At 53.0% G+C, this 17,752-nt stretch overlaps 1 protein-coding gene across 2 annotated transcripts in view; it reads right to left on the bottom strand.

Moving 5' to 3' along the window:
• The window catches only part of PLEKHH1 (pleckstrin homology, MyTH4 and FERM domain containing H1), a 56,382-nt gene extending 42,332 nt beyond the window's left edge, over positions 1-14,050 (bottom strand). The window contains exons 1-3 of one of the 2 annotated variants that reach the window (XM_051826353.2): positions 13,911-14,019; positions 11,867-12,004; positions 6,098-6,256 (exon numbers count right to left, since the gene is read on the bottom strand). In XM_051826353.2, coding sequence (XP_051682313.2) covers positions 6,098-6,223 — 126 coding nt within the window. In that variant the 5' untranslated portion in view covers positions 6,224-6,256; positions 11,867-12,004; positions 13,911-14,019. Of the gene's footprint in view, positions 1-6,097; positions 6,257-11,866; positions 12,005-13,910 lie in introns of both variants that reach the window. The other variant, XM_008271834.4, reaches the window with a different exon arrangement.
• Between the last annotated feature and the right edge of the window lie 3,702 nt (positions 14,051-17,752).

The raw sequence follows: 17,752 nt of genomic DNA, 5'->3' as shown, positions 1-17,752 counted from the left end.
GACGCCACCTATAGCGTCCACATCCCATCGGGGAGCTGCCCTTCCCTGTCCGAGCTTCTCCACTCCTGATCCAGCTCCCTGCTAACGCACCTGGGAGGGAATGGATGACGGCTCAAGTAACTGAGTCCCAGCTACCCACATGGGAGACCCAGACTGAGGTCCAGGCTCCTGGCTTCGGTCTGGCCCAACCCCTGCTGTTGCAGCCATTTTGGGAGTGAATCAGCAGATGGACACTCTCCCTCTCCCTCTCCCCTACCACCCAGCACTACCACCCCTTTCAAGTAAATAATTAAACCTTTAAAAAGAAAAAAAGAGAGAATGAGGAAGCAGGAACTCCATCTGGGTCTCCCATGTGGGAGGCGAGAACACAACCTCTGATCCATCATCTGCTGCTGCTTCCCAGGGTCTGTGTGACCAGGAAGCTGGAACCGGGAGTCCCACGCACAGAGGCAGATGCAGATGTACCAAGTGCCTTAACTCCTATGCCTGCCACTTGTATGCATTTTTAAGCTTAAGTATTCTTTTTTTTTTTTTTTTAATGACATATTTATTTGAAAGGCAGAGATACAGAGAGGCAGAGGCAAAGTCAGAGAGAAAGAGAAGTCTTCCATCCGCTGGTTCACTCCCTAAATGGCTGCAACGGCTAGAACTGGACTGATCCGAAATCAGGAGCCAGGAGTTTCTTCTAGGTCTCCCACATGGGTGCAGGGGCCCAAGGACTTGGTCCATCTTCTACCGCTTCCCCAGGCCATGGCATTGGAAGTGGAGCAGCCAGGACGTGAACCGGCCCTATATGGGATACTGGCAATGCAGGCGCTGGCCCTAAGGGCAGATCTTTCTTCTGTAATCTTGCTTACAGAGCCACACACCCAGGGACTAGTGTTCTGGCATAGTGAGTAAAGCTGCCACCTGTGGTGCTGGCATCCCATATGGGCACGGGTTCAAGTCCCAGCTGCTCCACTTCTGAACAGCTCCCTGCTGGTGCATCTAGGAAAGCAGTGGAAGATGACCCAAATACTTGGGCCTCTGCACCCACGTGGGAGACCCAGAAAAAGCTCCTGCCTGGCTTCAGCTCAGCTCCAGCCATTGTGGCCACCTGGGCAGTGAACCAGCAAATGGAAGATCTCTCTGTCTCACCCTGTCCATGCTTACCTGCCCCCGTGACTCTGCATTTCAAATAAATAAATCCTAAAAAGAAAAAAAAAAAAGAGCCACACACCTGGAGGCCAATGTTGCAGCACAGGGAGCTAAGCTGCCACCTGAGATACTGGCACCCCCTATCAGAGCGCCAGTTCAAGTCCTGGCTGTTCCACTTCTGATCGTGCTTCCTGCTAATGTGCCTGGGAGAGCAGTAAAGGATGGCCCTAGCACCTGGGCACCTGCCACTCAAGTGAGAGACCTGGATAAAGCTCTGGACTCCTGGATTTGACCTGGACCATCGTGTGTGTGTCTGTGTGTGCGTGTATGTGTGTGTGCGCGTGTATGTGTGTGTGTGCGTGTGTGTCTGTGTGTATGTATCCCTCTCCCCTTCAAATAAATAAGTAAATCTTTAGATAAATAAAGAGCCACGCCTTCAGCCCTGAGACACTGGTGCTATGGCCAGGGCTGCCTGTTTGGGTTCCTTCAAAGGGCTCCCTAGGACCGCGTCCTCAGCTGTCCTCTGGCGTGTGGGTCTGGGGCGGCGTGCCAGCCGAGGGAGTGTCAGGTTCCGGCGGCTGACCGGGATCCACTTTCACCAGCTGCACAGCACATTCCCAGGCGTCCCAGAACTGGCTGCAGCAACCTGATGAAAGGCCCTTGGCACCCACCTGGCAGTTCACCCCATGTCCACAGCTCCCTGTCACACGCGGCCGCGCTGTGAATCATCAGCCCCACGGTGACAGGAGCAACGGCATTCTCCTACACCTCCCAGTAGAGCCCCGTCATGCCAAGCAGGGGCCTGAGCTAAGAGCCACGCCATCCCGGGTTTCAACTCTCCCTTTTGCAAGGGGGTGCAATGTCTTCCCACTGCCCGGCACCCACTGGAGAGAATGGTACAGGTGACAGCGAAGGCTCGGAACCTCGCTGACCCCACTACTCTGTGGCTCGAGAAAAACCCCTTCAATTCTCTGCGCCTCAGTTCCCTCACCGGGGAGAGGAGCAAGGTAGCATCCCCCTCTGGGGCTGACGTGAACGTGACATGTGACGCCCCAGGCCTGGGCTTGAAGTTCACGAGCAGCTGCCTGCTGACTTGTTCCTACACAAAGATGACACTTAGAAGGGGGCAGACCAGTTGGCCAGAGACAACCTGCTGCTCACCTGCTGTTCGGCATAATGAGTGACGGAGCCTCCTCTCCCTTTCTCTCCAGGGTGTCCTGGTTTAGCGGACAGATTACATGGTCATCCCACTGACGATTCACCTCGAGAGAGAATGGGTCCATGGGGCCGGCGCTGTGGCTCAGCAGGTTAATGCCCTGGCCTGAAGCACCAGCATCCCATATGGGCGCCAGTTCGAGACCCAGCTGCTCCACTTCTGATCCAGCTCTCTGCTATGGCCTGGGAAAGCAGTAGAAGATGGCCCAAGTGCTTGGGCCCCTGAGCCCACATGGGAGACCCAGAAGAAGCTCCTGGCTCCTGGCTTTGGATTGGCACAGCTCCGACCATTGTGGCCAACTGGGGAGTGAACCAGTGGATGGAAGACCTCTCTCTGCCTCTCCTCTGTGTAATTCTTTCAACTAAATAAATAAATCTTAAAAAAAAAAAAAAAGGGTCCAAGCCAGAGGATGCTGACCACAAGCCTAGAGAGGGTCTGGAAAGACTTGTGCGCAGAGCCCGTGGGGCTGCTGTTGGGAGCACTTTAGACGTACTAACTAAGATGTCCCAACGATCCCAGAAAGCAGGTGCTGCATGTATTCCTACTGCATACATCAGGAAACTGCAGCACAGAGGTGAGGTCACAGGTCACAGGCCACACAGTGAGATTCAAAGCCAGGATAGTCCCAGGCATGGTTAGCCATGGCACTCCCCTGCCTCGCACATCCAAATCTCACCTGCCACGTGAAAATCCAGATCCTATATATAATTCTCCATTTCGGGGTTGGTTGGTTGGTTATTTATTTTTGGCAATTGTTCTAAGACTCTATTGCCCAGCAATCAAAAGTATGCATTTTTCTACATAATGTACTATGAAGTTATTATCAAGTGTGATTTTTCATCATTCTGTTCATCTGCTTTCTCGACCACTTCATTTCCTCTTCCAAACTGTCACGTGCCACACTTGAGTCAATGAAGTACTTTTAAACACGACAGCCATGGGGCCGGAGCTCTGGTGTAGCAGGTGAACCCACAGCCTACAGTGCCAGCATCCCATATGGGCACTGGTTTGAGTCCCGGCAGCTCCACTTCCGATCCAGCTCTCTGCTATGACCTGGGAAAGCAGAAGAAGATGGCCCAAGTGCTTGGGCCCCTGTACCCGCGTGGGAAACCTGGAAGAAGCTCCTGGCTCCTGGCTTCAGATCAGTGCAGCTCTGGGCATTGCGGTCAATTGAGGAGTGAACCATCGGATGGAAGACCTCTCTGTCTGTCTCTCTGTCTCTGTCTCTCTGCCTCTGTCTCTCTGCCTCTGTCTCTCTGCCTCTGTCTCTGTCTCTCTCCTTCTCTCTGTGTAATTCTGACTTTCAGATAAATAAATAAATCTTAAAAAGAAACCACGACAGCCAAAGATCTGAGTATTCACCTGCAGTACCCATATGCTCAACACGAACTCTTGGAACTTCAGTACATTCGGGGGTTCTCCAAGTTTATTCACAGCCTCTTGTGTGATGGTTTGTGAAACACTTGTCACAACCTTCGTACATCTTCAAAACACACAGGCTTTGCAGCACCTCCAACAGATCGGCGACGGACCCACCTACTCTGGCCCTGCCATGACTGCACGGCTGAACACTTCCAACGCCCATTTCTCTCCACACTCAGGCAGGGGGAAAAAGCTAATTCTCCATAGCTGTGTTCTCTCACTCACTCTGGCCACCCGAGGGTTACACCGTCTTATGGCACTAAGTGGCTGCTGCACATCCTTTGATTTCTTCCAGAACCCTCCTTGCTCTCGTCATGTTTCTCTCACACAAATGACTGTATGGCACGCCCACGTCCTACACCAGACGGCGTGGGGAGAGCTCTGCCTCCACGCACAAATCCAGCTTCCTGCATGTGCACCCTGGGAGGCAGTGGTCATGGCTCAAATAGGTGGGTCCCTGCATCCAAGAGGAGGCCCCCAGATAGAGTTCACTTCAACCAAGCCCAGCCCTGGCCATTACAGGCATTTGGAAAGTGAACCAGCGAATGGGAGATGTTTCTCTCTCTCTGCTTTTCAAAATAAAAATTTTTTTTAAAAAACTGTTTTCCATGAATTGTCACCCATGTGATCAGAAACAAGTCTCTTCCTGCTGAGGTGTGTTTTCGACCACCTGGCTGAACGGATCCACACTCACCCTCTCCCTCCCCCCCACCTCCCCCAGTACCACGATCAAGGCAAGTCCTCCAGCTCTTACAGCTTCCTGGACAGGCAGACTGTCGGCACCAGGGTCTAAGGCCTGCTGCCCCGGTCCCGAGGGATCTGAATTCTTCCTTTTCTACTGTCGGTCCCCGGAAGCCACCCACAGGAACCCTGCATGTTTCTGGCAGAGTCTGACCCAGGGGACAGCAATGCCAACAGACTCAGGGCTCAACAGCTCTGGCCCAAGCTAGTCCAGGGCCACGCCCGTGGCCGTAGAAAAGCAGAGGTGATGCCACTGCCTTGCCATCCTGGCCTCCAGTTAGCAATCAAACATTTACTCAGGCTTTACTGAGGGTGACGTGGTACCACCTGGAGATGGGAGCGAGCTCAATTTTACCACTGCACTGCAAAAAACTCACTAAGCAGACGGATACCATGAAACTAGAGAGAGAATGGGTGACTCACTTAAGACATATTTGTGAGAGCACTTCAAAAGGCTCGGGGGAAAATGAAATGGAAAGATGTATATTTTGATGCAAAAAAGTGTTTGAAATCCATGCACAGTTTTTCTTGTAATACACATTTTCTGTGAACTTCGTGAAGGCTGTTTGTGGGTATGCACATACCTTTAAGAGCAGATCTCCACTCTCTAGATGGGTTATTCTCCAACATACCTCTGCAGGTAGCTGTTTAGAAAGCAGTTCCCCACAGAAACACACAGAAGGGGGTCCGTGTGCCAGAACCGCCCATCCAGGCATGCCGAGATAGTAACCGTCCCCTTTAAGACCTGCTCCACCCCAGGACCCTTACATACAAGGTCTGATCTCATTCTCAACGTAACTCTGAGAGGCAGTCTTCTGTGTCCCTGCCTTAGAGGCAAGGGCACTTGCAGGGTCTGGCACGCAGCAGGGCCTGCTAGGCCTGGCTCCGAAGCCTGTGTCCTTGTCACGTGTCCTGTTATGCTAACAGGCAAGCAGCAGGGTTAAGGACTTCTCTTCTGCCCCTCATTGAGGGAGACACTTTAAGGGAATGACAGAACCTCTGCTGCAGTCACAGCCACTCAGCAGGTGACAGAAGACCAAGATGATCTGTGTCTTTTTTCAAAAATTATTTTCAGTCTTTTTATTTGAGAGGCAGACATAGAGCTTCCATCTACTTGTCCACTCCCCAGATGCCTGCAACGGCTGGGACAAGGCCGGGGCCAAAGCTGGGAATTCAACCCAGGCCTCCCCTACGAGTGGCAGGGATCCAATTACTTGAGTCATGAGCTTCTGCCTCCCAGGGTCTGCATTAGCAGGAAGCTGGAGTCAGGAGCCAGTGCCGGGTACTGAACTCAGGCACTCAGATATGGAAACTGGCATCTCAAACACTGCATCAAACGCCTGCCTCAGATCTATTTCATTTCTTGGGTGTGCCCCAAGAAGAGGCAGAGCAGAGCAGAATGCAAGATGACAGCTTGGCAAATCACTCAAGAGTTTGTTCTTCAAACCAAAGCCCCACCTCGGGTTTCATGGGCACGTGTGCAAAAGCATCTTATTAAAAGCTGACTTTCCCCAACTCTCCCCTATGGCTCCGGCCCCCTATGCAAGGAAATGAGGCAGCGCTCTGCTCGCCAGCACTCACCTTGTCAGCCAGCAGCTCCCTGATCTTGCTGGCCTGTAGGCGGAACCGGAAAAGCTGTGTTTCCAGGGCCAGGCAGCGTTTCTGCCAGTCCACGCTAGCCCGCGACTCCACCTTGACTTCCGCCATGATGGAAACAACTTCTGGATGTTCCAGGGAGGCCTAGGAACCAGCGAAGTGAGAGAGGACAAGATAAGCAAGTGCAACTCCACCACAATTGGTCATGACAATTTGGTCATAAAAGGAGCAGGCAAGGGGGCGGAGTGTGCCGGGGGTGGTGCCTGGGGAAGGCTCAAGGTGGGTAACAGAATGGTTCAGGGTCATGTAGCTAACTGGGGGCAGAGCCCCAGCTTCCTGCTGACTTCCGACCCTACTACTGCAAGACACATTAGCTGGGGTATGAATGCAAAGAAAATAGAAGGGAGATTTACCCAGATGCCCTCTGGATATGTCTCAGAGAAGACACACTGGGTGTAGGATGAGAAAGGAGGAATGCACAGTGTGTGAGACAAAGGGACACAGGTGTGAAGTGAGCAAAGAGCTCACTCGCTGGCAGGATTTTTTTTTTTTTTAAGATTTATTTATTTATCTGAAAGAGTTACACAGAGAGAGAAGGAGAGGCAGAGGCAAAGACAGAGAGAGAGAGAGAGAGAGAGAGAGGTCTCCCATCCGATGGTTCACTCCCCAACTGGCTGCAATGGCCAGAGCTGCACTGATCCAAAGCCAGGAGCCAGGTACTTCTTCTGGGTCTCTTACGTGGGTGCAGGGGCCCAAGGACTCAGGCCATCTTCTACTGCTTTCCCAGGCCATAGCAGAGAGCTGGATTGGAGGAGGAGCAGTCGGGACTAGAACCGGTGCCTATAAGGGATGCTGGCACTTCAGACCAGTGCTTTAACCCACTGCGCCACAGAACCAGCCCCAGTTCTTTATACTGATCTCTCTACCAAAAAATTAGTGGTTTTTAAAGATTTTATTTAGTTGAAAGGCAGTGACAGAGAGAAAAAGAGGCAGAAACAGAGAGACAGAGAGACAGAGATCTTCTACCTGCTGGTTCACTCCCCAAATGGCCACAACAGTCAGGGTATGGGGGTATGGCCAACCAGGAGTCAGGAGCCTGGAGTTCCATCTGGGTCTCCCATGTGGGCGGCAGGGGCCCAAGGACGTGGGCCATTGTCTGCTGTTTTCCTACATTAGCAGGGCGCTGGACTGGAAGCAGAGCAGCTGGGATTCTTTTTTTCCAAAAGAAAATACTGCAACAGCAGCCCCATGCTGTTTTACATCCCCTTGTCTCTCCTCAGGAGGTCTGCGACAGCTGAAGACCCTCACCTCCTGTGCTATTTCCAGATGTTATCTCGGAGCTGATGGTTGATCACCCACACTGTTCCTCACATCTGTCCCACTACACATGGCTATCACAGCGTCCATGCTGCTGACAGCCTATGAGACAAGCGGTCAGGACTGTGGTCCACACTCACAGGGACAGAGAGCCTAGGAAACTGGCACCACCTACTCCACAGCGCGAGAGCAGCGGGGCTGGGACTCCAAAGTCCTTGTTCCCAGCCACTGTGCTCTTCAAAACCCAGAAAGGGTTCTCATTTCACACAGGGCGAGGCGGACTGTTAAAGAGAGGAACATTCTAGAGGAACTTCCAGAGCCTTAGCCTCAAGGTAAAGCTACGCGGCAGACCCTGGGCAGCATCCTGGGCTCAAACATCCTAACACTACAATCTCCACCAAGCACTGGCACTCGGCACATATCCCGACTTTGTGCTTAAAATATAAGGTAGGGGCCGGCGCTGCAGCGTAATGGGTAAAGCCTGCAGTGCCAGCATCCCATATGGGGGCTAGTTCAAGTCCCAGCTGCTCCACTTCCAATCCAGCTCTCTGCTACGGCCTGGGAAAGCAGTAGAGGATGGCCCAAATCCTTGGGCCCCTGCAGAGACCCGGAAGAAGCTCCTGGCTCCTGGCTTCGGATAGGCCCAGCTCCTGCTGTTGCGGCCATCTAGGGAGTGAATCAGCAGATGAAAGATCTCTCTGCCTCTCTGTACTCTGCCTTTCAAATAAATAAAATAAAATAAATAAATAATAATAAAAGGTCTACTGGAGTGGATGTTCTGCCTAGTGGTTAAGATGCCTCTTGGACATCAGAGTGCCTGAGTTTAAGTCCCAGCTCCATTCTGATTCTGCCTTCCTGATAATGCCAGTACTCAGCAAGTACTCAGGTCCCCGCCATTCGCCTGGGAAACCTGGGTTGTGTTTCCAGCTCCTGGCTTCAGCCTGGCCCTGCTCATCCCAGGCCACTGTGGCTATCTGGGCAGGGAACCAACAAGCAGATGGGAACGTAAGTCTGTCTCTCAAATAAATAAGTAAATGAATTTAAAAAATAAAAATCACAAGCTTCAAAATTAATCAAATAAAACCAAAATAGCAAACAGGGCCTAGGGGCCTGAAGACAACAGCCCAACAATCAAGCCACTGATGGGTCTGGTGGCTGAGGCACTCAGTTCTGGGCTCCTCCGAACACTGGACACATGACCTCAGCCCTGCTCTCCCAGCGCTGTCACCCCAAACAATCCCGACATTGTGGCCTCCCGGCCATCCCCACCTCAAAAGACTGGGACCAACTGGGACGGACAGGAAGACAAAAGACAAAAACAAAGCATGACCTTTCTGAGCTAGGATCACAGCTGAGAGACAAAACAAAACCTTGGGGCGGGAAGCTCCGTGTTTGATTTTCTTTATCCTTCAAGGAGACTTTGCTTTTCCTTGCATAAACAGAAGAAGTTAAAGATCTGAGACAAGGACCTGGGAGCCTTGTAACCTATCCCCAGGGCTAAGAAATCCCAATAGAAGTACCCCAGTGAAGCCAAAGGGCGGGGAAATGCAGAGCTAAGTTTGATTCAATGTACTTCACTCTTACTGATGGCCAAAGCTGCCGCTGAGTTCCACGGACAGAGGGAAAACCCAAGTTAGCAGAAATCTCTGGGGTCTCTGGAAATAAAATCTGTCACTGGTCTCTGCCTCGTCCTGATAGCTTAGCTGACACAGGCTTTAGGGAGCATTTTCTCTAGCCAAGCGTCTGCATGACCTCACGTTTCTGAACCGATCAAGAGGCCTGGTTAATCCTCTGCCCGCCTTGGAGGTGCTGGCAGGTTCCACGGCTTGCCGCGGCATGTGGGGAGAGCCGAGCGGTTTGGAAACAGCTCTGGAGTAAGGTGCCTGCTGCCAAGCCCAAGGCCCAGAGGCTCTTCCGACAGCTGCAGGTGGTCAGCGCAACAGCTGTAAAACCAGGGCTATTAAGGGCAGAAGCCAGTTAAGTCGAACCTCACCTGCTAAGGCACCTTGCCCTCCGACCTCCCACAAAGACATGCAAGGGTGCGCAGGAGGGAAACTTCCATTTGCAGGACGGCTTTAACACTTCAAACAAAGCACCGCCACGTGTGTGTGATTTTAGACAGAGGATAAGTTCTACGTTCACGACAAACAGGTGAGGAAAACTCACTGCATCTGTCACCCGCTTAGAGCCATAAAGCAAAGGAGAGAGCGGAGCTGGGCCATGAATCTGACCTCCCACTATCGAGAACTGTCCTGTTTCCACGATGCTGCTGCTGCCGTGGTAGCAGATGTCTCACGCCCCGAGGCAAGCCTATCACAAACAGAATACTACAGGCAGAACCAGATGGGGAAATGAGACCTACACCCAACTGGGGAGCACCCGGGTTTGAAGCCCAGCGCCAGCTCCCGATTCCAGCTTCCTGCTGACGCAGATCCTGGGAGGCGGCAGTGATGGTGCGAGTCACTGGGTCCCTGCCAGCGGAATCCCCAGCTCCTAGCTTTGGCTGAGCCCAGCCCCGGTCAATACCAGCATCTGGGGAGTGAACCGGCAAACAGGAGTTCTCTGTTTCTCTATACCTCAAGTAAACAAGGTTGCTTTACAGCTCAATTGATTCCCCCCATCTTTCATTCTGGAAAGCTCCAACCCACACAAGAAGTCAGGAGAACAGTACGATAAATCCCTCTGTGCCCCTGGCCAGCCCCAGCTCTCATCAACTCACGGCCACCCTTGTGATCCCTGTTCTCTGGAGTCCTGTGATGCCCAGAACACTACACCACTTGGCAGGTGAATCAAACGATAGCCATGGCCGTGACACTGGCTTTGGAGCTCCCCAAATCCTCTAGTACCCAGACTGAAATGCCACCGAGGTCAGCAAGGATGTGACTTCACACTGCTGGGGCAGGGGGGAGCGCATCAGCAAAACACAAACTTGACCTGGGAGCTCTCCAACCAGAAACCGACAAAAGGCTGAAATCCAATTTAATTCAAGGAGCTTTTGTTAAGGGATTCCGACAAGGAAGGTTGAAGATACAAATGATGGATAAAGACCCTTCGGCTCGCGAGCCTCAAGTACAAGTCTGCACGTCCTAGGATCTCCCTGCAGAGGGACAGACAGGCCCCACAGTACATCACTCGGATGACGCAGGGGGCATTAGACAGTCACAGGGCTTCCAGGTGGGTACAACCCTGTAATTCCCACCATGCTCTCCTGTGTTCACGCCCAGAGTGTGAGCACCTGTTGGCTATGCCACGTTGCTAGTGCTGAGCTCCCAGCATCTTCTAACAGTGCTCACCTGCACGAGGCTGACCACCTGCCCCAGGGCTGGGAAAGGAGCCTCCTTCTGGGCAGGGAGGAAAGCGTGCACAGGGCCCCTGCACAGGGGCCCCTGAATTCACCACTGTCACATTCCACCTCTACTGGGGTCAGCGACACATTGCACACGACGAAGGGAAGGGACAAAGGAAGCAACAAGTGTGTCCCAGGACTCAAGATCTAAATACCAAAAGGAGTCAGGACAACCAGAGACAGCATCCCTCAAGAATAAAAACAGCCGGCGCCGCGGCTCACTAGGCTAATCCTCCGCCTTGCGGTGCTGGCACACTGGGTTCTAGTCCCGGTCGGGGCGCCAGATTCTGTCCCGGTTGCCCCTCTTCCAGGCCAGCTCTCTGCTGTGGCCAGGGAGTGCAGTGGAGGATGGCCTAGGTCCTTGGGCCCTGCACCCCATGGGAGACCAGGTATAAGTACCTGGCTCCTGCCATCAGATCAGCGCGGTGCGCCGGCTGCAGCGCACCGGCCACGGCGGCCATTGGAGGGTGAACCAGCGGCAAAGGAAGACCTTTCTCTCTGTCTGTCTCTCTCACTGTCCACTCTGCCTGTCAAAAAAAATTAAATAAATAAAATAAAAACAGCACAGAGAACCAGCGTGTAGGACCTACGACCCCACACTCAGGCAACCAACAGGTCTGATGTGAACACTGGCTCAGGCACTACATAATCCCATGACCTTGCACCGTCTCTTTACCTGCTCCGACCCTCAGGTCAGAAATGGAGGGCAATGTTTCAAAGTGAGGGCAAAAGGTATTCGCCAGAACCATATGAAAGACGCCAGCTTGGCGCCACTTCTTTGAGCTTCAAAAATGACAATTTCATGGACCCCATCATACAGAATTATTTTGAGAAACAAAGGAGATATTACAAAAGCCACGCACACAGTAAGCACTCAATAAAAGATAGGTATTGTGACTCTCAGAGAACACAAGGAAAACCAACCACGACCTGGGCATGGAGGAGATACAGCCCACAGATGTGTACACTATCAGCTTCACTTAGGAAAGGAGGTCAAGCAGTTTTTAAGGTTTTTTTTTTTTTTTTTAAGCAATTAATGAGTTTCTATTTTATTTGAAAGACAGACACCAAGACAGAGACAGATCTCCCACCTGCTGGTTCACTGCCCAAAAGCCCACAACAACCAGAGCTGGGCCAGACCAAAGCCAGGAGCCAGGAACTCCATCCAGGTCTCCCACAATGGGTGGCTGGGATCCATCACCTGCTGCAGGGTGCACGCTGGCAGGAAGCTGGAATTGGGAGCAGAGCAGGCGATTCAAACTCAGGCACTCTGATATGAGGCAGGTATCCCAAGTGGCATCTTAACCACTCTGGCAAATGCCATTACCTCCTACCCCCAAGGCTATGTAACAGCTGTGATATATTCTCTCCTGTCTTATTTAAGGCTCCCTGACTGACAGATAGCTGGGTGGTTTCCAGCCGTTTGCTAAAATAAACAATGCTGCAGTGAACATCCACGAATATACATCCTCTCAGTACACCAGAGGGTACCCAAAGGACAGTTCTAGAAACGAAATCCGAAATCCGTAGGGTTAAGTGATGTACATTTCAAATTTCCAGGAAGCCAAGCCGCCCTCCCCTGAGGCCATCCTAAGTCACACCTGGGCCAGCAGTGTTGGTTTCCCCATGGTAGAGGTCAGGATGTCAGCTAAACAGCTAGCCTGCTGGAAGCCCACTGGAACAGGGGCCAGGGAATCCCGGCACAGTAGCCACCACAGGTATAAAGGGTTCTCCAACCCATAAGCAGTACAGAGTTCAGCACACAGGTGCTTGGCCTCACAGAGGTAAGAACAGAAACAGCAGGGCCCGGTGTTGTGGCAAAGCAGGTTGAGCCGCTGCCTGCGACACCGGCATTCCCTATGGATGCCAATTCAAGTCCCGACTGCTCCACTTCCCATCCAGCTCCCTGCTGATGGCCTGGGAAAAGCGGCAGAAGATGGCCCAAGTGCTCAGGCCCCCGCTACCCGCATGTGAGACACAGAAGAAGCTCCCGGCTTCAGCCTGGCCCAGCGTTGACCTTTGTGGCTATCTGGGGAGTGAACCAGAGGATGGAAGATCTCTTTCCCTCTCTCTAACTCTGCCTCTCAAATAAGTAAATCGAGAGAAAGAGAGGGAGGGAATAGACAGCAATGCACCAGGGCAGAGTGGCGTGGTGGGGGCACACTTCTCCCCCATCGCTGGCAAAGGGCCACCACACTTTCCCAGCTCAATTGTTAGTTTCCAGTTTGGCAACACAGGGAGCACCTGACCATTAGCCAGCTCTGAGCAGGCAGTGGACCCGGGTCCGCCTTTAGGATTTCTAGAGTCCTGCCTCTTTCTCTCTTCGGCTGTAATGACCTTGGGTCAGTCGCAACTTTCCGGAGTCCCAGTTTCCTCTTTTCAAGAGGGGAACAGTAATACGCTGATATTCTAGGAAGCAAGAAGTCGCGGCGCCGGCACCACCCACTGTGCCTGGAGCGCAGAACCAGTCCAAAAAGTTTCCCGAAGGAACTAAGGAGTCTTGCACAGAAAGAGCTCCGTCGATCACCCTCCACCCCTGTCCGCAGCGCCCAGGCTCAGCCCACGGGTGTCTGCCGAGGTGGACTCCTAGCAAAGCTTACGGGGACGTCCTGGCAGGGGTGGGGGCGTCACTGCCTCTGCCGCCCCCGCGACCGATTCCTCCCTCCAACTCCAAAGGCACAAAGCCCTGATGTCATTCGGCGCCCAACCTGTTTTCTCTTCCGCTCGGCTGACCTGCCCCTAGGCGTCCAGCCTGACCCATAAGGACCCCTGAGAGAACCATCCAGAAATCACAGGAGAAATAACCTAAGAGGAGGAGAGGAAGGGGCGGCAGGGTTGAAAGTGAGCGAGCGCCCACAAGGTGGAAGCCTGCGCGTCTGCTTCCCCGAGCAACTGGATCACTCCAGTCCCCAACGCCAGGTTCCTCTCCCCGCAAAGCTACTCCTGCGGGTGCCCGGACGCTCCCGGCTCCGCAAGCCCGACCAGCGCGGCTCCCGGCGCTCCCCGCCACCGGGCGCTCGCTTCCAGGTAGGGAGGCACCTGCTCCCGACCCGACCCGACCCGAGGGAGCCGGCCCCCGCCGCCCCGCCAGACACCCACGCCCGCCGGCCCCGCGGAACGCGCGGAGCCGCTCACCTTCCGCGAGCTCGCGTGCGTCCCCGCCGCGCACCGGGCTCACGCGCGCCCTGGGCGCGCCGCCGCCGCCGCCGCCGCCGCTGACCTTGCGTCGCTCCCGCCGGCGTCCCGAGCGGCCGCCGGGTCTCCGCTCCCCGGCAGCAGGGGTCGCGGTGGGCGGGGCGGGGAGAGGCTGGAGCCGTAGGGCTGCCCGCAGGCTCGCTGCACAAAGCTCGGCCGTGCCTCCGAGCGCCCCATTCAGCGCCCGGGCCGGGCTCCCTCCGCCCCCGGCTCCCCTCCCGCTCCTTAAAGGCAGAGCGCCGGGCTGGGCTCGCGGACAGGCACAGGAAATGACCTCAGCAGGCTCCAGCCTCCCACCTCTCCGCACCGCTGGGCTCGAGCTGCGGCCGGCGCGGAGGGCTGCGGGGTCCCCGGGGGCAGCAGGGGCTCCCGGGCCGAGCCCTCGAGCTCTCTGCGGGGGCTGCTTCGGGCCGCGCGCCCTAGGGAACCTGCTGGCCGACAGCGTGGGACCCTCGCAGGGTGGGGAGGGCCGAAGCAGACCCTCCCCCGCCCCCTCGAGGCCACCTGCGAGACCTGTAACGCCCGGATGTTTGGCAGCCCCTGTTTTCACTGCGTCCCGCTGGGAGGCCAAACGTTCTGGTTTGTAATTTGGAGGAGAAAAAAAGGGGGAAGAAAAAAGTCCCCGCCGTCCGGAGGGGACTGCAAAAACGGGGGGGGGGGGGGAAGGAATTAAAAGATAAGCTTATTTTGGTGTGAAACTGATTTTGAGATCCATACACGTTTTTGGAAGAATCTGTATGAGAGAGAGAGAGTGTGTGTGTGTGTTTATCTCGCTGTTCCTCCATTCACCCAATATAATCCCACACCCGGAGGGCATGGGGACACTCAGCACTTGCTCGGGTGGCTAGATGCCCAAGGAGGGCAGTGAGCGCTGAGATTTCTCTCTCCAGTCCTGCAGGCCCCCCTCAGCCCTGGCTGCAAGGGAAGCAAAACCCCATTCCCCAAGTGGGCATTGGTGAGACTCACCCCAAGCACTAGTGAGGAATCCCCCATCCCCTGCTCCCACCCCAGGTTGGAAACTGAAGCTCAGTGCGCAGGCTGGGGGATTTGCACAGCTGACAAGCTCCCCTGGCCAACCCCAGGCAGGGTTTTGGGAGCGCAGACCCTCGGGAGAGCTGTTCTTGCTGGTGCGGGAGGCCCAGGGTGGACCAGCGGGAGACCAAGACCTGGTACCTCCGGGATAGATTAACCCCGTTCGGTGGGACACTGACCAGGCCAGGAGTCGCCTAAGAAGCCCAACAGCAAGTCCTCTGGGTTTTGCTAAGGGACACCCACCGTTCATTCATTCACTTAGGTTAGGTCGTGCACTTAGTTAGATTTCAAACACGGAAGAGAAGCAGTGAAATACCAGGCTTCCTCACCTCCTGCCCCCACGTAACTCCTCCAGGATCCCAGCTTCCGCTCTAAGTCTTTGTATCCTTTCAAGATATTTTATGCATATAGAAGTATTATGTCTTCATAATAAGAGAGTACTTCAAAATGTGGGAAATGGAATTAAGAGATACATTTATTTTCATGGAAAAAATTTTGAGATCCATGCATAGGAGGGACCATTCAAAAGTTTGTGAAAATGCTTATTATGAAAAAACTATGCATGGATTTCACATTGTTTGCATGAAAATAAAACTATCTTTGACTTCTACCACGAACTTTTTGAAGCACCCTCTTACAAATTGTGCGTATGTTAATGCGCATTATGTATCCACATTCACACTTATTACAAAGGAAGCATCCCTTGCTTTTTTTCTCTTGACTATCATCTGTTGACTTTAAGCGTGACATATCAACAGTCTTAGAGCTGCCTTTTTTTTTTTTTAAGTTTCCTAATTTTCTTCATGATGACTATTCAAGATGTTTCTCATCTTTGGCTCTTAAATACCTTGCTACACGGAATACCGTTGTGCATAATTCTCAGTCCATATATGTGCCTGTCTTATGGTCTGAAATTTAAAAGTGTTGGGACAGGCATTATGGCACAGTGGGTTAAGCTGCTGGCTTGCAACACCTGCATCCCATATTGCACTGCTGTTTCAAGTACTGGCTCCTCTGCTTCCTGTTAATGTGCCTGGGAAGGCAGTGGAAGAAGGCCCAAATACCAGGGCCCCTGCCACTTACATGGAGACCCAGATGGAGTTCCTGGCTACGGGCTTCAGTATAGCCTGGATCTGGCTGTTGTAGCTACTTAGGAAGTGAACCAGCAGGTGGAAAATCTCTCTGTCTCTCCTTCTGACTCTGTCACTCTGTTTTTCAAATATTTATAAATCTTTTTTTAAAAGATTTGTTCGTTTATTTGAAAGGCAGAGTTAAAGAGAGGCAGAAAGAGAGAGAGAAGAAAGAGAGAGAAAGGTCTTCCATCCGCTGGTTCACTCCCCAGATGGCTACAACAGCTGGAGCTATGCCAATCCGAAGCCAGGAGCCAGGAGCCAGGAGCTTCCTATGGGTTTACTAGGTGGGTTCAGAGGCTCAAGGACTTGGGCCGTCTTCTACTGCATTCCCAGGCCGTAGCAGAGAGCTGGATCAGAAGTAGAGCCACTGGGACTCAAACTGGCGCCCATATGGGATGCCAGCACTAAGGCAGCGGCTTTATTCGCTAAGCCACAGCGCTGGCCCCTAAACAAATCTTAAACAAAATAAACCTTAGAAGTAGAATCACTGGCTCTAAACATAACGTGAATTTTTTAGAAAGATTTATTTATTTATTTATTTGAGAGGTAGAGTTACAGACAGAGAGGAGAGACAAAGAGACAGGTCTTCCATCTGCTGGTTCACTCCCTAGATGTACCTGCTATGCCACAGCGCTGGCCCCACACAATGTGAATTTTAAATTTCAGTAGATACTGCCAAATGGCCAGCGAAAGAGACTACACCAAGCGATACTCCCATCCCTGTGTTTAAGCTCCCCTTCCTTCCCTCTAACCTGCCCAACAAAATCATCTATCACAAAAGTGCAAATCTTTTAGGAAAGGAAAACTAAATAAATTAACATTCATGGAAGATTTTTAAATACCATTAGCACACAGAAGGGCTCAAGAAAGTGTTGGCCCTCAGTGTTCCAACAGCAATCCTCATGTGACCTATCCTGCTTTAGGCTGTTTTTTTTTTTTTTTTTTGACAGGCAGAGTGGACAGTGAGAGAGAGAAACAGAGAGAAAGGTCTTCCTTTTGCTGTTGGTTCACCCTCCAATGGCCTCCGCGGCCGGCGCGCTGCGGCCGGCACACCGTGCCGATCCGAAGGCAGGAGCCAGGTGCTTCCCCTGGTCTCCCATGGGGTGCAGGGCCCAAGCACTTGGGCCATCTCCACTGCACTCCCTGGCCACAGCAGAGAACTGGACTGGAAGAGGGGCAACCGGGACAGAATCCGGCGCCCAGACCGGGACTAGAACCCGGTGTGCCAGCGCCGCAAGCGGAGGATCAGCCTATTGAGCCACGGCGCCGGCTGCTTTAGGATCTTTTTCATTTCTTTTTTTTTCTTTTTTTTATTATTTATTTGAAAGAGTTACAGAGAGAGATCTTCCATACACTGGTTCACTCTTCAAATGGCTGGGCCAGGCTGATGCCAGGAGCTAGGAGTTTCATCTAGGTCTCCCATGTAGATGCAGGGACCCAAGGACTTGGGCCATTCTCCACTGCTTTTCCAGGTGCATTAGCAGGGAGTTAGATGGGAAGTGGAGCAGTCGGGACCCAAACCGGCACCCATATAGGATGCCAGCATTGAAGCAGCAGCTTAACTCGCTACACCACAATGCTTGCCCCTGGGCTCTGCTTTAAGCCCAGTTCTGTAAA

This window comes from Oryctolagus cuniculus, chromosome 20 (genome assembly GCF_964237555.1).
Source record: "Oryctolagus cuniculus chromosome 20, mOryCun1.1, whole genome shotgun sequence".
NCBI lineage: Eukaryota > Metazoa > Chordata > Mammalia > Lagomorpha > Leporidae > Oryctolagus > Oryctolagus cuniculus.
Note: the sequence above shows the minus strand (reverse complement) of the source record. Positions and strands in the feature narration are given on the sequence as shown.